This window comes from Aquarana catesbeiana, linkage group LG12, assembly GCF_042186555.1.
Source record: "Aquarana catesbeiana isolate 2022-GZ linkage group LG12, ASM4218655v1, whole genome shotgun sequence".
Taxonomy (NCBI): Eukaryota; Metazoa; Chordata; class Amphibia; order Anura; family Ranidae; genus Aquarana; species Aquarana catesbeiana.
Window position 1 is genome coordinate 76,127,887 of NC_133335.1, and position 22,911 is coordinate 76,150,797.

General features: G+C 42.6%; 1 protein-coding gene across 1 annotated transcript in view; it reads right to left on the minus strand.

Moving 5' to 3' along the window:
• Positions 1 to 353: 353 nt before the first annotated feature.
• PNPO (pyridoxamine 5'-phosphate oxidase) overlaps positions 354 to 22,911 on the minus strand; it is an 88,810-nt gene continuing 66,252 nt past the window's right edge. Inside the window, exons 5-7 of the mRNA XM_073608075.1 lie at positions 4,167 to 4,295; positions 1,625 to 1,695; positions 354 to 1,540 (exon numbers count right to left, since the gene is read on the minus strand). Coding sequence (XP_073464176.1) covers positions 1,375 to 1,540; positions 1,625 to 1,695; positions 4,167 to 4,295 — 366 coding nt within the window. The 3' untranslated portion in view covers positions 354 to 1,374. The remainder of the gene's footprint in view (positions 1,541 to 1,624; positions 1,696 to 4,166; positions 4,296 to 22,911) is intronic.

The window sequence follows — 22,911 nt, forward strand, 5'->3', positions numbered from 1 at the left end:
GGCGCAGGAGAGCCTCGGAAATACTCGGGGACAGCTCAGCTGAACTCGGAAAGGCTTGGAAACACTCGGGAACGGAGTATTTCCGAGTGTTTCCAAGTATTTCTGAACGGCTCTGAACCGTTCTGAGTGTCCCCGGCGCCCTGCACCTCTGGCCAAATGCGGTACTGCACACTCCATTAGCTTGCACTCTGCTCGTTTTGCGAGACGACAACACTCGCAAACCGAGCCAGAATTTTTTTAAAAAGTTGCTCATCTTTCAAAACGCTCGTTAACCTCGTTACTTGTAAACCAAGGTTCCACTGTATTATTATATGTCCTAGAGACCTCCGTACTTAAAATACTATAACTTCCTGTTGTTGCAACACCATTTATTAAGGGTAGTTATTATTTTACAGTTGACATTTGTTGATCTGTTTACCCATCATGCACATCACATACACTAAGAATTACACAACATAATTAAGAATAAATGTCACAAATACAGTTGCTTTGGTAGGAGGACGGACAGACAACGATAATGTATGTCACTAATGTGTTACGTTCAGGAAAGTGTGTGTTGGAACAGTACAGAACAATATATTGGCCAACCTGGAGGTAGATTGGTATGAAAACAGGGAACAAGGGGACTTGATTCTCTCTAATCCATTGAGGGACACAAGGCTCTTTAACCTTCAGAAAAACCAAAAGCAGTTAATTTAGGGGTGGGTAACACTGCAAATCGATAAGCCCTTTGGCTGATTGAAAAGAAATTAATCATCTATGGTCAGCCTAAGAATTAGCATTTCTATGGCCGATGGCTTGGCCTAAGTCCGCAGGCAAATCAGAAATCGAATTTGCAGCAGTGGGCGCGGGATCATGTTTGTGACCTCTGCGATCAGAGTCCGCAAATAACTGGGTGACTTGGGTGATAGCCTTTTATGACTGTGGCAAAAACCTTAGCTGAAAGGAGAGATGTTTCAGTCAAACCCAAGGGAGCCAAAGAAGATTCAGACAATGGGATGGATTCTAAGCACAAGGAATAACATCATTTCAGGCTGCAGACACTGGCACTGTCAGTAGGTGCACTGCAAGCAGCCATGGAGTTGGAATTGGGGGGGGGGGGGATCCAGGGCTGGCCTACAGTTTTTTTGTTTGCCAGTGTTCAATTCTCCTGTAGAGGGGAGAATAACACGAAGGTAAAGATTTGTGTCCCTCAATAGAGGAGAAAATAAAATTGGATTTTATTTTTTGATATGCTCTGACCAGCAACTGAAAGAATCTGGTTGCTATTGGCAATTCTTCACATCTCCCATTCAAGCCTTTTTATATCAGGGCAGTTGTGCTTTGATTCTCCAAGATCACAGAACTGCAATACTCCACAAGGAGTACCAAAAATTATGGTGCGAGGCGCTCATACACCCACCCACCCTCTGCAGGGTGTGTCCAGGGGCTTGTGTCAGTCTCCTCTCCTTCTTTCCGTCGAAATACAATGCGGTCATGCAGACGATTAGTCTGTCCCTGCCAGAACTCCATGACAGTAGGACGGATGATGTATCCTCCCCTGTAAAAGTATTAGTAAATGTTTTTAGTATGAAGAAAAGTTGTCATGTGTTATACACCCAGCAAGTACCTTAAAAATACTTACCATTCATATGGCCTGGGAACCTCCTTGTCCTTGTACTCCTCCTGAAGTTCAGCATTTTTCTTACGAAGAAACTGAGTGAGAATACTAGAGGCATTATAATTGGTTGTGGACTACTGAAATTGAAACTTTAATGACTTGGGTCAGTTTTAATAGATTTATTCTTTAATGCGTAACTCCACTTTTATTGAGAAAAAACCTTCCCCTCTGAGTGATCTATGTACATTGCAAGGAGTATAACAAACTTTGTTGCAGATTCCTACCTTTCGTTATTCTGAAGAAATCCGTTTGTTCCTCTGTGCTGAGTCTAATGGGAGTGGTTTCATAGTTATCGACCATCTGCTTCACCTGCAGGGCTCTAATGGGGAAAACTGCAGGGTCCTCACCCCTTTAGATGTGATTTCCTATTGGGAGTATCTTACCAAAAATTACATTTTTGTTGCAGGGGATGCCAAAAATCTGCCAATTACACAAGCAGGAAATTATGTTTGGGGGGGGGGGGGGGGATGTTCAGTACACATTATGTGTACAGAACAACTCCAGGTAGCCATATTGCATTGCATTGCATTTGCAGAACATTACAGCAGCTGCAGATTGAAAAGGAAAGGTCATTTTTAATATCATTCAATTGCAATATGACTCGTGTCACAATTGTATATGCTATATTTTTTTTTATTATTTGCAATTTTTTTCCCATGAAAGTGGAGTTGCCCTTTAAGCTTTAAAGCGGAGTTCCGGACATATTTTTTTTAAAAACACCCCTAGTATAGTTAGGGCTCGTGTATTTGCACTATGTTATCCAGTGAACTGTCCTGTTTAGTTTTTGTGCAGCATGTTTCACTTATTTTTTTATTCTCCTGTACAGCGCGGCCATATTCAGTCTTGGCATCTGAAGCTGCACTGTTGTTCTCCAGGGATTCCATGCATGCTGGCTACCCAGCACGCACCTCCCGTTCTCACGCATGTGCAGTGCATCGCGAGTCCCACAGGAATTAAATGCCCCTTGACAGAACTCATTTAAAATTCTATCTTACATGATGTGCTGTCTTCCGGTGCTCTGTAAGTTGAGATGTGATGCTTCCCGCCTGAGCTTTAAAAAGAATACTAAATCTCCAGCTGCCTCCGACACCACCAATCACTCCAACACTAGGGTAACTATGGCAACAACAGCCTGGTTACCCTTTTTAAAAATGGCGCATAGCGCGACATTTTCTGTTTGGAAATAACGCGATGCTTGCTAGGAGCCGGCGCTGCGCATAGACTCCTGGGATTGATGACACTCATTGCCCAGGAGCCAATGTCAAGCAAGAAATGATGTAGGCGGCTGCGGCACAAACAGGAGGAAGGAAGGGAATTTTTCAGAATAAATAAGGTAAAGGAACCGAAAAAACCCAAATATATATATATATATATATATATATATATATAAAAATAGCCAAATCGTTATTAGCATGTAAAAGAGTAATGCAGGATGGGAAGTGTAAAATGTGGCCAGAACTCCGCTTTAAACTGATGTTTTACATATCCATTTACTACAAAAAAAAGAAAAAAAAAACAACATTTAATATAACACAAAGGCCTTCTAAAGCCCTACGGTTTTATTTATTTATTTTTTAAGAGAGCACAGCAATACTTTACTCCTTTCAGACTGGCTCTGTCCGATTAAAACCCAGGAATAAAGCCAAAACAGTCTTAGTCTAATTCATTCACTTGTGTGTTTGTATAATTTTAGTTTGAGATATTGAGCTCTGTATACAACAGTTTTTTTTTTAAAAACAAAAATCTGGAGAGAAGGAAAACAAGTGAGAAGGATCCTAAAGCTCCTACCTTCTGGCTAGATATAACAGCAGATATTATTTACATGCAATATTTTACATTTACCTGCCTAATAAAATGTAGTTAAACTAGCAGCTTTGAAAGTAAAGAAAATAAAAAGCCGCTCCGGCTGCAAAACTCACCTCTTTTTTCCCGAAGTTGTTCCCTACCTCATTGTTTTGTGATACGGCACCATCTTTTGGGTTGAAGGACAACATTCAATACACTTCCTGTGAGGCATGAACATCAAGGACCCACGCCCCTGAGGGCACATTGCTAGACTGCTATTGACTCACAGGAGAATGTGGGACAGAGACACCACATTATTTCGTTGCAACTCTCCCCAAACTTACTTTTTCAGCATTCCCCCACTGAATCCTCTACCTCAGCACAAAGACAAAGCACAGGTTCACATACATAGTGGCAGTATTCAAGTCTTTAAGGCTTGCTCTACACACGAGATGGTAGAGAAGACTGCAAATTCTGATTACCAATTTAACACCACTGCATAAACATTCATGTTTTCATCACCCAAACTGTACGTACTAAGGAGACTCTCTACCGCCACATTATATCAGGGGAACAACAGAGATTGTCAAGGAGAATGCTAATTAATCTCTGTGTGAAGAACTGGCCTTGGGTTTTAAACATAACAATCATTGTGTTATGTGGTCAAGATCAGACAATTGCCATTTACCATTAAAAGAATTCATCAGGCCCTGTTACTCACCTCTCGGTCTGGGATAACTTGACTCTGATTGCTAACAACAGCACCAATCTGGCTACTCTTTGGACGAGAGTGGAAGTACTTGTCAGATTCTTCGTCTGAAAGCTTTTCAACTGATCCCTCTATGCGAACCTAAAATAAAAATCACACATTTTGTAAGTACTTTACCACCTAAATGCAACATAAGCATATTATGCCTTGTTCAAGAAGGATACATTGCAATATGGTTATATAGGAATTAGAAACATGCACAGATCCTCTTCCCGGGACTGTGTAGGCTGACCTATGTAAGCCTATCGATATACAACCTGTTTTAGCAAACTCCTTGCCTTGTTATGCTCACTTTATGTTGGTTTCAGCTAGTTCAGTGTTTGGCCCAGGGATTGGGAGCCCTATATAGCATAAAAGCGGTGCATGCTTTGTGGTGACACACTGGGGGAGATTTACTAAAACCGGAGCACTCAGAATCTGGTACAGCTGTGCATGGTAGCCAATCAGCTTCTAACTTCAGCATGTTCAGTTAAGCTTTGACAATAAAACCTGGAAACTGATTGGTTTCTATGCAGAGCTGCACCAGATTTTGCAATCTCACAGTTTTAGTAAATCCCGACCACTGAGTTAAAGCAACAGTAAAGGAGTTGCTAGGCAGCATCCTCCAAATATATAACTGTGGTCTGCATTCAGGCAAACAATCTGGATAGTATACAAAACTGATTGGCAATTACGCAAGCTGGTTAATATTTGTACAGATGAGTAACAAATCTTATTAGATGAGACAAAAACCTCAGAAAAGTGTTAACGTTATGTTCCATCATAGAGCTATGTATCAAAATATTATACATATTGGGGTGTGGTTTACACAAATCAGTTAGCGGACATGGTTTCTAAGAGCTTCGGCCTCTGTATTTGCCCTGAGGATCTCCTTCTTCAGCCCTCTTTACTGCTTTTATGGAGTGCAACAGCAAGAGGACAGCACAGAGCACTAGCCTGGTGGAATAATTTCCAAAGCAGGACACCGAGAACACCTGGCCTTGCATAATCCTCCTAATATGGTTTAGGAGACTATGATGCATCTTCCCCCCAACACTGTTGGGAGAGACAATGGAAAACAACTGAAGCCTTCACACAAAAAAGGAAGAGGATGAAGTTTGGAAGGGTTTGCAGACTTTTCACTGTTTGGATAGTATAGAAACAGTCTTTTTACCACTAGCTGAATTCATAGGAGAGCTGCAGGAGATGGTATAAAAGCCATAACATCTGCCTCTGGGGCATAGCTGAGCGGACGGGTCAGGATGACCTTCAGCCAACAGTTCAGGGGATTTTCAACATCCTCCTTGGCAGGACTGTAACTGAGGCTATTAAAGTAGACTGTGAACTTAGAACTTGGGCTACCATAACACAAATCTATCACACCCCAGGGTTTTCTTTACAGTGTCTACTTTGTTAAGCAGAATTAGGAGATCATGGCCAAAGGAAGGAAAAGAGGAACACTGGACTATGAAAGGGGTGCAGGTCACCTTTTATGTTGACCTTGGGGGACACTTGCTAGGTGGGGAGCCAGTTGCCCACTAACGTGCTCTTGAAGATGCCAGTACATTGTACTGCTGGGGACAGCCTTTTCATCTTCTGACATTAAAAAGCAGTAGAATATATATCTTGTGTTCACTTGCCGATTTGCCAAAATTCATTGAGAAGCTCACCCAGCCCAGTGTGGAACTTGAGTCCTGCACAAGGAAGCCTGGCATTCACTTCTCCACTGCCCTTTCCCAGGCCTCTTCTCTTACCAGCTGGCCAAACAACAAGTTCTTGAAGTGCACAAAACAGGCAGTCAAATGAGGGTGTATTGAGAGTAGGGCTGATCCCCAGTGCAGCTGCCAACCACTGGACAGATGGGAAGCAAAATGTAAAAAACAAAAAAGCAGCACTCTATGGGTAAAAGTCAGATTATATATAAAAAAGTATGTATGTATGAAAACATATGCATCTTGGATTGGATTCAAATTGTTTTTATTATACTTGAACTGTTACCAAGCAATATACACTTGACTGTTATATGCTGGTGCAGACTGCAGTAAAAAGATAAGAAGCATATAGCTATATATTAATAAAATGATTTAAAAATAGTACCACCATGAGGAAATCTTGATAAGCAGGGGTTGACTGCTCTCGGGAGGTTTAGCCGGTTAATTGTGGACCACGTCATCCTGGGATGTATGGAAGGCGTTCAGGCGCCGGTCTACCTGCAGACAACCTATCAGACCCTGCAGATCTGAAGGGGAGCCGGAAGGTCCCCCGCCGTCCGCAGTGATGTTTTGGGCTTTCCGAAATTATCCACATACACAGCGTCAAGTTGTGGGGAGCGTTATGTGTCTGTCACCACTGGGGAACGCCGAGTATGACCGTTGAAACCAGGCATTCGCGGTGACATCAGCGCTACGCCGGAAACCGGAACCCTGTGAATAGTGGTGGACCACAAGCTAGAAAGTTGCTGTAGCTGACATGTTTCGCGCACCTGCGCTTTGTCAAAGCTATGGTAAGGATGGCAACTGGAACATTTAAAGGGGATTGAAGTTTATTGATGGGAGGGGGAGAGGGTGGAGAGAACCTACCAAGTACTGTTAACCCCTCTTGTACACAAGCCAGTAAAATACATAAACGCCTGCTGTAAAGAAGTAAGTACATGAAAAAACTACTGCTAGGCATACACATAAGCCCCCTATGCCTACTGAGTGTTTGAAGTAATACTAATAACTGAATTGTAATAACGAACGTGTGAATAAAAATACATACGGATAAAAATGAAAATCAAAGCAAAAAAAAAATTATTGGTGAAAACATAAATAATAATAAATTATAAAAAAGACTAAAAATGTGTAACAAAAAAAATGAAAAAATAAATCAGTCACAGACAGTATTGATAAATTCTCATGGTATGTTGGCATCCACAATGGGGGAGAGAAAAAAAAAAAAAAAAAGGGAAGACAAGATGAGACGACAACTGTGATATGTACCCAAAAAGTTGTTGTCTATACAAATGGAGATGTGATGTTACCAGCTGGCCACCTACCTTTTCATTGCCACAAAGTGTGCCATTGCCAGGGCTTGGAGGAACCACTCGGTTGGGTTTGCAGAGGTAAAGAGCATTCTGACTACCCTCATGCTTCATGGAGAAAATGAACAGTATATGACTCTCACGCCAAGTTCCTCAAAGTGTGGAACCCATGGTGGTCTTATGCTTCTCCCCACTCTGCCCCTGGCCAGCTTGGTTATTCTAGACTGTTCTGAAACACCATCTAACCTGCAGGTTTCATCCTCTCTTCTTGCTTAGGTCTACACCTCTTTCTTTCCTTTCTTCTTTCTTGTCGTGACTACTTCCCACCTTCTCCCCTTACTTAGTTCTGCACTACCCTTCTTCCTTCCTCATTCTGACTGTCTCCCTCCTTTTTTCTTCCCACACCCCCCCCCCCCTTTTCTTTTTTCCCTTCCCCTCCATTATGGGTTTATGATCCCACTCCCTTTGTCTTACTATGTCCTGGGCTTCCATGTACAGTTACTCAGTGTCACTTCCGACACTAGATGCTTCTACGTTTCAAAAATGTGTTTCTTTTGTATATACACACGCTTTACCGTTTTGCTTCCCTGCATAGGACACATTTTCCTTTTTTGCTCAAGCCTGTATCTTGATATTGTTTTACTCAATTAAAACTATGGTACCAGAACTTGGGTCCTGGCGCGAATCCTCTTTCTGTACTGAAAATCCTCAAACTCCCAAAACTGTGACAAGGCTTTTCCCTCTCCTTCTGTCATAGAAAGGACTCCTTCCTACAGGAGACAACAGGAATGACCACAGGAAACGTGATGTCCAGCACAGTGTTTCACCAACACCTCCCTGCAGTTCAGTGTAATGTTTTTGCTATCAGTTTGAATCCTTTGTTCATTAAATGTTTCAACCTATACATTTATAACTCATTTTATATTTGCTACTAACTACTTTGAAATCTTCTTCATGGAACCATTTTTCAAGAAACACCCATCCTGGATAGAGTTTTTGAGACATGAATGAGGTACCTACACTCATTCTTGAGGGCCTGAAGTCCCTGCTAAACTGGATGAATTTTGATACAACTATGATGGCCAGCTTAATTCATCCTCCAAGCTAAGTATCCCCCTGCATCACTTTAACCTTAAATAAATGTGTGACAATAAAGACAGTAGTTTCTTAGAGAATGGTTTAAAGTGGCTAATATATATTTTTTGGTTTACCGGTGGTGTATTTTTATGTATGTTTTGTTTTGTTTAGTATCTTATGTACCCATTTAGGCATTTTCTGCCCTTCCTTGTATGAGGGGTAACCTCAAAATTGTACCAATTCACCCCAATTTCACCATACCTGAGCCATTAAGGGTTTTTAAGCTGTGGGCAGAAATCCTCCCATAGTAGGCCCAAAGATGTGCCCTTTGTAGCGTACTGGATCCTTGTTTTGTGAAAGAATCACCCTTCCTTCTTATGATTCCCCCTAGACACAGTGGTTGTCATTTGTCAGCCACGATTGTGGTACTACAACTTCCTTCCACGTCTGTCACCTTCACTTATTTTTGCTGTCCTGCATCTCCCATCCCCCTAGACATATAGAACATACAAATTCTACTCCGCCACGGAACAGATCAATTTTTGATCAATGTCTAGAGTCAGAATGTCCCTGCAAAGCATTGGAAGGTGCTATGCTATAAACACAAATAGCAAGCACAAGTTTTATTTTACAGGAGACCCACTTTCAAACCTTTGTTTGCTAGTATGTTTAAACACAGCTTTAAGACGTAGTTCAAGTAACAATCCAGTTTGAAAAATTCAAGGGGGATGAGGATTTGAATCCATTCTTACCTTTCCATTATGGTTCTTCATGAAATAAAAAGATGAAATGTTCCTTACTCATTTCTCAAATGTAAAACCTTTAACGAGACCTTTACACTACCAAACATTTATCTCCAGAACCAAGACTAGATGATTGGAATACTTACAGTGTTACTAAACCTACAAAAAGGTAAAATCAGTATGTAAATGCATGCTTGTTATACTTGCTGTGGAAACTAAGGGGGTTAATACTCTGCACTGTCTAAAAAAGCCATTTGATCCTGCATGCACAGATCCTCCCCTTCTTGCATTGCCACCAAAACGTGTCCGGATAAGTAGGAGTATATGGAGTCAGGCTGCACATGCTCTGCTTGGTATGTATTGCTAAAGAGTTTTTTCTCTCTCTTGGGAGAGTGCATGTGATCAGCACAGGGCCAATCAGCACTGTCCAGAAAGAGTCCTGCATCCTTATAGGACAACCAGTGCAGTATGAAAACTCCTCTGACAAGCTTTAACCAGGCACTGATAGAAGTCACAAGACTGCTATATACTTCTGATGAAAAATTAGGAGTTTAGGGGTGACTAGGGGTTTATATTTACGAAAACTATTGCATTTCTGTGTACTGTGGGAGACCAAATATATTGAATGCAGGGTCCTGGGTTTAACAACACTTTAAATACTCCATACAGTAAACTCATAGTGGGGTTGTGGTCTTAGGAGGAGTTTATATTACCCTGAATCCTATTATAGACACATCCTCCAGGAAATCAAGCTCTCTTCAGCCCAAATTTTAAAAAGTTAACATGTAATTCTTATAACCGAATGGTCAAGCCATCAAATGGCTGGTGGCATTGCTAATCTTGCGCAGCACCATGGAAACTGCACATCAAACAGAGGCCAAGGCGGCAGATTCCTTGGATTTAAATCATAGGAAGATTTATTTCCACTTTAAACTGCTCCACAAACAAGTATCAGCTATAAGGAGAATCCTGCACCCCGCAGATAGGGACTCCATTTGTTTTTCCCCACTACACCCTTCTTATAGCAAGATAGACTACTTACTTGCATCACATTGCTACCTCGTCTAGCATCCTCATGCTGGCTCACAGATTTGATCAAAAAATTTCCCAATTTATTTAAACTTTAAACTCCTGCATACATTACAAACTTTCTCCTCATGGATGCTTCTAAAGACATTACCACTCAACTGGCCATTAAAGCAGCAATAGAAATTTTTTTCATGAGATCACACAGAGGACAACACTGCCTCCCCATTAAGCAGGAAGCCATAAAATGCATTCTTCGTTGTGTTTTAAAAGCCAATGGTTCTCTCTTTAAGAAAGAACATTTTGGGACTTTAAATTATTATAATTATTGACTTGTGGAGGTTGAATAAATAAATGTTGGAGTACATAACAATGATATAAAACATGTAAAGAAGTAAATATATTATATACATACTCATGTACACATGGCATCAACATCATGGATACATAGAATATATATATATATATATATATATATATATATATATATATATATATATATATATATATATATACACATATACACATATACACACACACACACACATATACACACACACACACATATATACATATCAGCTTGGCAGTACATGACAATATTGAACAAGGAGGGATGAATAAAACTGTAGAAAACTAATTTATATATACACGTCGTATAGACGGCATATCACAAGGTGTTATAAATCGGGTATAAAATGTGTGAACACGATTGATTAAAGATAGTAGATCTGAACTGATTCCTATAGGTAGGCATATGACTGCATCCTATTTGGGGGGCGCGCATCACGGCGATCTGTGGTGCAGTGTGTCAGTCTGACACACCGCTACACTGATATAAGTAAAGAGTCTGACAGAGGCTCTTTACCACGTGATCAGCCATGTCCAACCATGGCTGATCACGATGTAAACAGGAAGAGCCGTTGATCGGCTTTTCCTCACTCGCGTCTGACAGACGCGAGTAGAGGAGAGCTGATCGATGGCTCTCCTGACAGGGGGGGGTCTTGTTTATCAGCACAGCCCCCCCTCGGATGCCCACACTGGACCACCTGGACCACCAGGACCACTAGGGAAGACCCCAACATGTGGATGGCCAGGTATGTACCCCATGGCCATCCACATATACAAAAATATGCCAATCAGTGCCCACAATTGGGCACTGACTGGCAACATTATGCAGCAGATCAGACAAGTGATGCCAAGCAATGCCACCCATCAGTGCCACCCAGTGTCCATACATGCCCACCTATCTGTGACCATCAGTGCCCATCTGTGCCACCCATCAGTGCCGCCTATGAGTGCCCATCAGTGCAGCATACCAGTACCACCTATCAGTGCCCATCAGTGCTGCCTATCAGTGCCTATCATCACTGCCTATCATCAGTGCCAGCTCATTGATGCCACCTCATCGGTGTCGCCTTATCAGTGCCCGTCATTGAAGGAGAAAACTTATTTAAAAAAATTTTTTTAACAGAAACGAAGAAAAACTTTATTTTTTTCAAAATTTTCAGTCTTTTTTTATTTGTCGCAGAGGTGATCAAATACCACCAAAAGAAAGCTCTATTTGTGGTACGAAAATGATAAAAAATTTGTTTGGGTAGAGTGTAGCATGACCGCGCAATTGCCATTCGAATTGCAACAACGCTGAAAGCTGAAAATTGGCCTGGGCAGAAAGGTGTATAAGTGCCTGGTATTGAAGTGGTTAAAGTCCCAAAATTCCCTTTTTTGTCTACTTGAACCAGGGATGGAGGCACACACCATCTGCTTCGTCTAAGTCCCGAAATCCCCCTTTTATTCTCACTTTAAGAAAGAACAATCTCAAACAATGACTTAACAATATTTATACCTTAAAAATTGCCCATAAACACTTAATTGACGCCTTTACACTTCCAACCCAAAAACGCGCAGACCTGCATAACTTGCTTGACCAATCCTATAGTCACAATGGAGAATGCCCACTTTGTACGATTTATGAATATAGGAATAAATGTGGTAAAGTTTTATACACCTCAGGCAGTAGTGATTGATTAATTTATTTCCTCACTACAAATTCAGTGGAGTCTCAGAGGTGGTGGCTGTGTCATCCAGACTGAAATTCATTAATAATACCTTAGGCACTGTTGTATCTGTTTTGTTTCATTAGACAACTATGTGTTAAGTGCCTTATTTATTTAATTATATACTTTTCTGTAAGTTAGTCAGTGAACATCCTAGGAGTCAAATGTGTCATGCATTTCCTTTATTCAGTCAGTACCTTGTAAATCTTTAATAAAAACTATATAAAAAAACAAACACAAACTACACATAAATGTTTTATTATATAAAAAAGTATATTTAGCATTTTAACCACTTCAATACAGGGCACTTTCGCCACTTCCTGCCCAGGCCAATTTTCAGCTTTCAGCGCTGTCACTTTTTAAATGACAATTGTGCAGTCATACAACACTGTACCCAAACTAAATTTTAATCATTTTGTTGCCACAAATAGAGCTTTCTTTTGGTGGTATTTGATCACCTCTGCGGTTTTTATTTTTTGCTAAATGAATAAAAATAGGACCGAAAATTTTTGAAAAAAAAAAAAAAAAAAAGTTTTTGTTTTCTTCGTTTTCTCCTTCACTGATGGGCACTGATAAAGCTGCACTGATGAGGTGGCACCAATGAGATGGCACAGATAGGTGCCACTGATGGGCACTCATGAGCACTGAAAGGCTGCACTGATGGGTACTTATGGGTGGCACCACTGATAGACGGCACTGCTGGGCACTGAAAGGCAGCACTGATAGATTTCATTGATAGGCATCACTGGCAGGCATTTTTCCTTGGCACTGATTGGCATTTCCCTGGTGGTCTAGGGTGGCATACCTGGTGGTCCAGTGTGGTGGCCATCCCGGGTAGTCCTGGCGGCATCCTGGTGGTCCTGGGCGGGCAGCGCTGATAAAACAATCAGCACAGACCCCCCCCCCCCTGTCAGGAGAGCAGCCGATCGGCTCTCCTCTACTTGCGTCTGTCAGATGCGAGCAAGGAAAAGCCGATCAACGGCTCTTCCTGTTTACATCGTGATCAGCCGTGATTGGACATGGCTGATCACGTGGTAAAGAGCCTCTGTCAGAGTCTTTACCTAGATCGGATTTGCGGTATGTTAGACTGACACGCCGCAGAAACGTTTTCCGTGATGCGCACCCCCAGTGGCGCCCACCGGCTTGTTATCCTGACCACGTCATATGTTGTCCGATAACACAACCACTTTGCCGACGTCATTTTGCTATATGGTGGCAAGTGGTTAACCACTTCAGCCCCGGAAGGATTTACCCCCTTCCTGACCAGAGCACTTTTTACAATTTGGCACTGCGTCGCTTTAACTGCTAATTGCGCGGTCATGCAATGCTGTAACCAAACGAAATTTGCGTCCTTTTCTTCCCACAAATAGAGCTTTCTTTTGATGGTATTTGATCACCTCTGCCGTTTTTATTTTTTGCGCTATACACGGAAAAAGACCGAAAATTTTGAAAAAAAATGATATTTTCTACTTTTTGTTCTAAAAAAAATCCAATAAACTCAATTTTAGTCATACATTTAGGCCAAAATGTATTTGGCCACATGTCTTTGGTAAAAAAAATGTCAATAAGTGTATATTTATTGGTTTGCGCAAAAGTTATAGCGCCTACAATCTAGGGTACATTTTCTGGAATTTACACAGCCTTTAATTTATGACTGCCTATGTCGTTTCTTGAGGTGCTAAAATGGCAGGGCAGTACAAAACCCCCCCAAATGACCCCATTTTGGAAAGTAGACACCCCAAGGAAATTGCTGAGAGGCATGTTGAGCCCATTGAATATTCATTTTTTTTTCCCAAGTGATTGAATAATGACAAAAAAAAAAAAAAAAAATTACAAAAAGTTGTCACTAAATGATATATTGCTCACACAGGCCATGGGCATATGTGGAATTGCACCCCAAAATACATTTAGCTGCTTCTCCTGAGTATGGGGATACCACATGTGTGGGACTTTTTGGGAGCCTAGCCGCATACGGGGCCCCGAAAACCAATCACTGCCTTCAGGATTTCTAAGGGCGTACATTTTTGATTTTACTCCTCACTACCTATCACAGTTTTGAAGGCCATAAAATGCCCAGATGGCACAAACTCCCCCCAAATGACCCCATTTTGGAAAGTAGACACCCCAAGCTATTTGCTGAGAGGCATGTTGAGTCCATGGAATATTTTATATTTTGACACAAGTTGCGGGAAAGTGACAATTTATTTATTTATTTATTTATTTTTTTGCACAAAGTTGTCACTAAATGATATATTGCTCACACAGGTCATGGGCATATGTGGAATTGCACCCCAAAATACATTCTGCTGCTTCTCTTGAGTACGGGGATACCACATGTGTGGGACTTTTTTAGGAGCCTAGCCGCGTACGGGACCCCGAAAACCAATCACCGCCTTCAGGATTTCTAAGGGTGTACATTTGTGATTTCACTCTTCACTGCCTATCACAGTTTCAGAGGTCATGGAATGCCCAGGTGGCACAAACCCCCCCCAAATGACCCAATTTTGGAAAGTAGACACCCCAAGCTATTTGCTGAGAGGCATGGTGAGTATTTTGTAGCTCTCATTTGTTTTTGAAAATGAAGAAAGACAAAAAAAAATTTTTTTTTTCTTTTTTTAATTTTCAAAACTTTGTGACAAAAAGTGAGGTCTGCAAAATACTCACTATACCTCTCAGCAAATAGCTTTGGGTGTCTACTTTCCAAAATGGGGTCATTTGGGGGGGGTTTGTGCCACCTGGGCATTCCATGGCCTCCGAGACTGTGATAGGCAGTGAAGAGTGAAATCAAAAATTTACGCCCTTAGAAAGCCTGAAGGCGGTGCTTGGTTTTCGGGGTCCCGTACGCGGCTAGGCTCCCAAAAAGTCTCACACATGTGGTATCCCCATACTCAGGAGAAGCAACAGAATGTATTTTGGGGTGTAATTTCACATATTCCCATGGCATGTTTGAGCAATATATCATTTAGTGACAACTTTGTGCAAAAAAAAAAAAAAAAAATTTGTCTCTTTCCCGCAACTTGTGTCACAATATAAAATATTCCATGGACTCGACATGCCTCTCAGCAAATAGCTTGGGGTGTCTACTTTCCAAAATGGGGTCATTTGGGGGGGGTTTGAACTGTCCTGGCATTTTATGCACAACATTTAGAAGCTTATGTCACACATCACCCACTCTTCTAACCACTTGAAGACAAAGCCCTTTCTGACACTTTTTGATTACATGAAAAAATTATTTTTTTTTGCAAGAAAATTACTTTGAACCCCCACACATTATATATTTTTTTAAAGCAAATGCCCTACAGATTAAAATGGTGGGTGTTTAATTTTTTTTTTTCACACAGTATTTGCGCAGCGATTTTTCAAACGCATTTTTTGGGGAAAAAACACACTTTTTAACATTTTAATGCACTAAAACACACTATATTGCCCAAATGTTTGATGAAATAAAAAAGATGATCTTAGGCCGAGTACATGGATACCAAACATGACATGCTTTACAATTGCGCACAAACGTGCAGTGGCAACAAAATAAATACATTTTTAAAAGCCTTTAAAAGCCTTTACAGGTTACCACTTTAGATTTATAGAGGAGGTCTACTGCTAAAATTACTGCCCTCGATCTGACCGTCGCGGTGATACCTCACATGCATGGTGCAATTGCTGTTTACATTTGACGCCAGACCGATGCTTGCGCTCGCCTTAGCGCGAGAGCAGGGGGGACAGGGGTGCTTTTTTTTTTTTTTTTTTTTTTTTTTTCTTTATTATTTTTTTGCTTTTTTATCTTATTTTAAAACTGTTCCTTTCATTTTTTTTTTTTTTAATCATTTTTACTGTTATCTCAGGGAATGTAAATATCCCCTATGATAGCAATAGGTAGTGACAGGTACTCTTTTTTGAAAAAATTGGGGTCTATTAGACCCTAGATTTCTCCTCTGCCCTCAAAGCATCTGACCACACCAAGATCGGTGTGATAAAATGCTTCCCCAATTTCCCAATGGCGCTATTTACATCTGGCGAAATCTAAGTCATAAAATGCTCGTAGCTTCCGGTTTCTTAGGCCATAGAGATGTTTGGAGCCACTCTGGTCTCTGATCAGCTCTATGGTCAGCTGGCTGAATCACCGGCTGCATTCTCAGGTTCCCTGTTGAGACAGGAGAGCCAGAGAAAAACACGGAAGACGATGGGGGGGGGGCATTCTCTCCCACTGCTTGTAAAAGCAGTCTAGAGGCTAATTAGCCGCTAGGATTGCTTTTACATGAAAGCCGACCGCTGGCTGAAAAGAATGATACCAAGATGATACCTAAACCTGCAAGCATCATTCTGGTATAACCACTCAAAGTCGTGAATGCTGTACCTGAAGACAAAAAAATGGTTAACAATAAAGCACAATAAACGGTAAAGTATAAAAAATTGCATACCTGAAAAGCAAACATGATAAAACATAATAACAATAAAACATTGCAGAATAGAATACAGTAAAAAAGAGCAGAACAATAGAGAGAATAGAGAGAGAGAGAATAGAGAGAGAACAATAAAACGACAACTATTATTTGTTATTTTATATTTTTGTTTGTGTTTTTTTTTTTTTTTTTTTTTTTACACTTTTTTTGTAACTGTAACTTTTATAACTGTAACCGGTTCCAGGTTCGGGTCTCTCAAAATGCGATGGCATCTTGGGAGACCCTGTGAAAGTGTGCCTAGTCTGTGCAATGCTGTACCCTACGCTAATACTCAGCTAGTGAATGGTAGCGTTCAAAACATTCACCAATGCAAAGACCAGGATTGTCAGGACAGGAGGGACAATAATAGCGGGTGTCACGCCTATATCCGCGCTTGCTGCAGACACGACATCTTTTTTGGGGGGGTTCGTTGGGTAGGGGTACTCGGGAGGACATAAAGAAAATGCCTCTCATGCAGCCGACTGCATTTGGTTGGGGATGTGAATGGGGGAAGTACGGGCGCTGCAGAAGTGGTGGGTTCCCAATTAGGATTGGCGAATGCAGCAGGAAGGGCATTATGGGCACGACGGGCCTGTGTTTGTCTTTTTGGTGGCAGCGGGACACTATTTGTGCTTGCCACCTCACCAGCTTGAACTGCACTTATGGGACTCGCCACATCACCAAGTGTTACTGCAGTGCTGGTTTGACTACGACCGGGGTGTACTAGGCCGCTGGCGCTTGCCAGTTCACCAAAACGCTACCAAAAAAACTGTTAACGATCGCAGGGATCAGGCCTGACTCTGCGAACGCTGCAGTTATGCATTTAGTGTTTTGTAAGTGACAGTGATCGATCGATACTGCACTTGGGTGGGCTGGGCTGGGCTGGGCCGGGCGGAGGGGCAAAACGCAGGTGCTAGCAGGTATCTGGGCTGATCCCGCTAACACTGCGTTTTTGGGAATCCTAAACTGCTGGGGACGCTAGTATAGATCTGATCGGATCAGGTATTGATGCGTTCAGATACTATACCACTAAGGGAGGTGTACGGTGCGTGGGTGTTAGCAGTACTGGCGCTAATCTGACGCTGCCTGGGGCGACGCATATCACCGCCGGGCGATCAGGGGGCTAAATCTTTATTCGGTAATAAACAGCGGTTGCCCTGACACTATAAAAAATAAACGAACTAACCAGCGTCACCCGTAACGGTTATACAGTGATCAGTGGTGAAAGGGTTAACTAGGGGGCAATCAAGGGGTTAAAACATTTATTAGGTAGTATATAGGGGTCCCTGTCGCTATAAAATGCTGACAGCGAACCTAAATATTTACCTCACTAACTAGCGTCACCAGCGACACTAATACAGCGATCAGAAAAATGATCGCTTAGCGACACTGGTGACGGGGGGTGATCAAGGGGTTAAAACTTTATTAGGGGGGGTTAGGGGGGTATCCTAGACCTAAAGGGGGCCTAACACTCACTGCCCTAACACTGTAACTGTCACAAACTGACACCAATACAGTAATCAGAAAAAAAAAAAAAAACCTGCTTGGTGTCAGTTTGTGACAGGGGGGGGATCGGGGGCGATCGGGGGGGGGGGGATCGGGGTGTTTTGTGTGCCTGGCATGTTCTACTGTGTGTGTGTGTGTGTTGTGCACTCACATTGCAGTCTTCTCTCCTCGGCCCGGAACGGAAAATACCGAGCCGAGGAGAGATGACATCATTTCCTCTGCCTCTGTGTACAATACAGAGGCAGGGAAATGATCCCATTGGCTGGGAGCGATCGCGAGGGGGGGGCCACGAATGGATGGCCTCCCCCTCACCACCGATCGCCGGGGGAGATTTGCCGACCACCGCAGGCACCGGGGGGGGGTCCGATCGGACCCCCCACCCGCGGGCAGGCAAGGACGTACCTGTAAGTCCTTTTGCCTGCCCGTGACGCTCTGTCGACGTATATAGTCGTGCGGCGGTCGGCAAGTGGTTAAAGAGGATGGCTGCAGAAAAATTACAAGTCAGCAGCTACAAATACTGTAGCTGCTGACTTTTAAGAAACAGGTACTCACAAGCCTAAGACTGGCCATACACCTAAAGATTATCTGCAGATTTTCTATGGTCAGATGGAAAAAGTGGAACAGATTCCTACATCTACTCTGAACTGTGTGGATGGAAGAATCTCCCACCGGCCCAAGTTTCCATATCTTGCTAGTCGGCCCCGCTGGCTCTCACAATACCTGAACATTCTGATTGGGTGAAGGCACTGTTTAGGTTAAGAGCCAGCGGGGCCGACTAGCAAAATACTGAAGCTTGGCCCAGTGGCAGATTCCTCCATCCACACAGTTTAGCATACATGGAGAAATCTGTTGCACTTTTTCCATCTAACCATAGAAAATTTGCAGATAATCTATAAGTGTATGGCCAGCTTTAGTCGCCGCTCTTCAGGTAAACAGCGCCACCATCTTGAGTGTGTGAAGCTGGCTGTGACCTCCTACTAGTTTACAGCTGGATCCCAACTGAGAATATGAGTCGTGCTTCCCTTCCGATGGACTGGCAGCCTTCTGGGACCTGCGATGCATCCCAGAAGGTTGTGAACAGGGAGAGGGGCCGAACTTCTGCTCAGATCACCTAGGTCAATGTTTCTCAACTCCAGGCCTTAAGTACCCCCAACAGGTCATGTTTTCAGCATTTACCTAAAAAGAAACGACTGTGGTAATTACTAAGGCAATGAAACTGATCAAATCACCTGTGCAAAATAATGGCAAGCCTGAAAACATGACCTGTTGGGGGTACTTGAGGACTGGAGTCGAGAAACATTGACCTAGGTGATCTGATCAGAAGAGGGTACCTGTCAAAACTAGACAAAAACGCTCTGAAAAAAAAACAAAAACATAGATAGTAGAAGAGGAGGAAAAGCAGAACATCCCATTCTAGGTGAAGTTCCGCTTTAACTGCTTCCTACCAACTGTATCGTCAAATCACGGGCGTCAGCAGTCTCGTTCTGGGACGACATTATATAACGCATTCCCACTCTTGCCGCGCTTGTGGCGATCAGTGGTGCGCTCTGTCCCTGGGACGCATCACAGATCCCGATAAAGAGCCGATGATGAAGCTCTTTATCCATGTAATCAGCTCACAGAGTTAAATCACAGCTGATCACATGTAAACAAGGAAATGCCGATAACACGTTGACAGCGTGTGAGGAGAAGAGAGCCGATCAGCAGCATTTCTTCACAGGGGAGATCTGCACAGACATGCCTGTCAGTGGCCATCAGTGCTGTGTATTAGTGCCTCCTCATCAATGCAGTCTTATCAGTGCCGCCTCATCAATGCAGTCAGCGCCCATCAGTGCCGCCTTATCAGCGCACATCAGAAAAGGAGAAAAATCACTTCTTTACAAAATTCACAAAAGAAAAACATTTTTTTTTCTATAATTTTTTTGTTTGTTTAGCAACAAACAAAAAAAAAAAAATCCAGTGGTGAATAAATACCACCAAAAGAAAGCTCTGCCTCAAAAAAAATAGTTTGGGTACAGTGATGTATAACCTCGCAATTGTCAGTCAAATTGTGACAGTACTGAAAGCGAAAAATTGGCCTGGGCAGAAAGGAGGTAAAAGTGCCCAGTAGGCAAATGGTTAGAGAACAAGTCACTAAATGCACTAAATGAACGCCTCTTATGTGATAAAAAAAAAAAAAGTGTAAAGATTATATTGGAATACAAAGTGGTAAAAAGTTAATATTGACTAAACCAGTGCATGCCAAGACATCAAAATCTGGCCTAGCCACAAAGATTTTTGTTATCCCTGCACAGAAATAGATTATGGCAAAATGAGACCCTAGGCAAAGCCCCCCCTTCCTTTTGATTGACATTGTTAAGGAATGCAATAAGCACAGAGAAGCCACCCAATTCCCGTTGTCTGTACTGGCATTGCCCCAGCAGAAATTAAAGCGGAGTTCCACCCGAAAATGGAACTTCCATTTTAAGGGAAGGTGACCCCCTGACATGCCACATTTGGCATGTCATTTTTTTTGGGGGGGGGGGGGGGCGTAAACCCTCTTTTTAGAGGGTTTCAGCTCCCACTTCCTCCTGGCGCACCGGCGGCGCCGGAAGGGAGATCGCCTCTCCCCCCTCCCTCTCGGCAACCATCTGGGACATGTCACAGAGGATTGCCTGGCCAGTCACAGCGAGCATCGCGCATGCGCAGTGCGTGCCCAGCTGTGAAGGCTTTGTTGGACCCTGGGACAGGCAAGTGTCCGATTTTACAGACATGGAGCCGCGGCTTGGTCCACCCCCGCTCTCTCCTCGTTGGTGAAAGTGGCAACAGCCATGGCTGTGCATCTCAATCAATCAGGAGGGAGAGTCCCCGGACAGACGATTCTCTCGTGCAACATCGCTGGATCGAGATGAGGCTCAGGTGAGTATTAGGGGGGAAGAGGGGGGGCTGCTGCACAATGAAAGTTTTTTTTATCTTAATGCATACAATGCATTAAGATAAAAACCTTCTGCCTTTAGAACCCCTTTAATTATCACTTTAACCACTTCCCGACCGGCGCACGCCGATGTACGTCGGCAGAATGGCACGGCTGGGCAAATGGACTTACAGGTACGTCCATTTGAATTCCCCGCCGTGCCATTGCGTGCACGCACGTGCCGGCCGGGAGCTCCGTGAGTCGGGTCGCGGGTCCCGCGGACTCAATCGCCGCGGGGATACCCACGATCGCCTCACAGAGAGGACGAACGGGGAAAATCTCCCCGTTCTGCCTAGTGACAAGTGTCACCGATCTCTGCTCCCTGTCATTGGGAGCAGTGATCAGCGTAGTGACACTGCTAGCCCATCCCCCCTACAGTTAGTAATCACTCCCCTAGGACACACTTAACCCCTTCCTGCCCCCTAGTGGTTAACCCCTTCACTGCCAGTGTCATTTACACAGTAATCCGTGCATTTTTAAATGCACTGATCGCTGTATAAATGACAATGGTCCCAAAAATGTGTCAAAAATGTCCGACATGTCCGCCATAACGTCAGTGTCACAATAAAAAAAAAATCGCTGATCACCGCCATTACTAGTAAAAAAAAAAAATTATTAATAAAAATGCCATAAAACTATCCCCTATTTTGTAAACGCTATAACTTTTGCGCAAACCAATCAATAAACGCTTATTGCGATTTTTTTTTACCAAAAATATGTAGAAGAATATGATCGGCCTAAACTGAGGAAAAAAAAATTTTTTTTTATATATTTTTGGGGGATATTTATTATAGCAAAATGTAAAAAATAATGCGTTTTTTTCAAAATTGTCGCTCTTATTTTGTTTATAGCGCAAAAAATAAAAAATCGCAGAGGTGATCAAATACCACCAAAAGAAAGCTCTATTTGTGGGAAAAAAAGGATGTCAATTTAGTTTGAGAGCCACGTCGCACGACCGCGCAATTGTCAGTTAAAGCGACGCAGTGCCGAATCGCAAAAAGTGCTCTGGTCAGGAAGGGGGTAAAATCTTCCGGGGCTGAAGCGGTTAAGAACAGTTGAGAGTCAAGAGCACATCACACTGTAATTAACACTTTTTAGCATCAAAAGACCTGCCCTGAACAGCATTAGCTGGTGCCCATCAGCAGCAGGACCAGTTTGGTGCCCAATAAGATATTAAAGAGAGTTTCCAGCTCCATGTACCAGTAGGAAGCTTCTATTAAGGCTATATTTAATATTAAAACGCTGGATCACATAAAAACGAGCAGTATTTAGGCTGGAGACAGACAGCCAGCACTTTCATTTTCTGCATTCAAAGATCAGATCGTTCTCTTCATGCAGACATATAACTAAAGTCATTACCATTCCTAATGGACTGCGAATGCTCTTTTTCTTTCTATACTACAATTGTTTGAATAGTACATGTACAGTTTAAATCTGTTGCAATCCTGGTTACAATGAGGTAATGGATACACAATACATGCAGTTGTTTTGTAGAGGTGTGGTAGAGGCATGAATTACTTCTATGAGTGGTATGCAATACTTCAAAGGGAAGAGTTGAGACTCCTTGGCCTGCAATATGGTTCTAAACCAAGATCACATTCTACAAAGCAAATCACACAACAATGCCAGAATAAAACACAAATGTCAGTAGAAAGTAGAAAAGGCTTTGTTCCTTCAAGCCAAATGAAACCCAAAACCAAAAATGTAATATATTACAGCTAACCAATCATTAGATCTGGTGGCTGCATTAGTTTTTTTTTTTCTCTTTGTTTTTTTTCCTTTGGTATTCACCTGGTGGTCTAGCCAGTAACACCTCCTGTATTAGGCAGAGACCACTCTGGATGAATGAGCACAGGAAGCACAGCAGATAGCAGCATGGTCAGTTTGAAGTGGAGGTA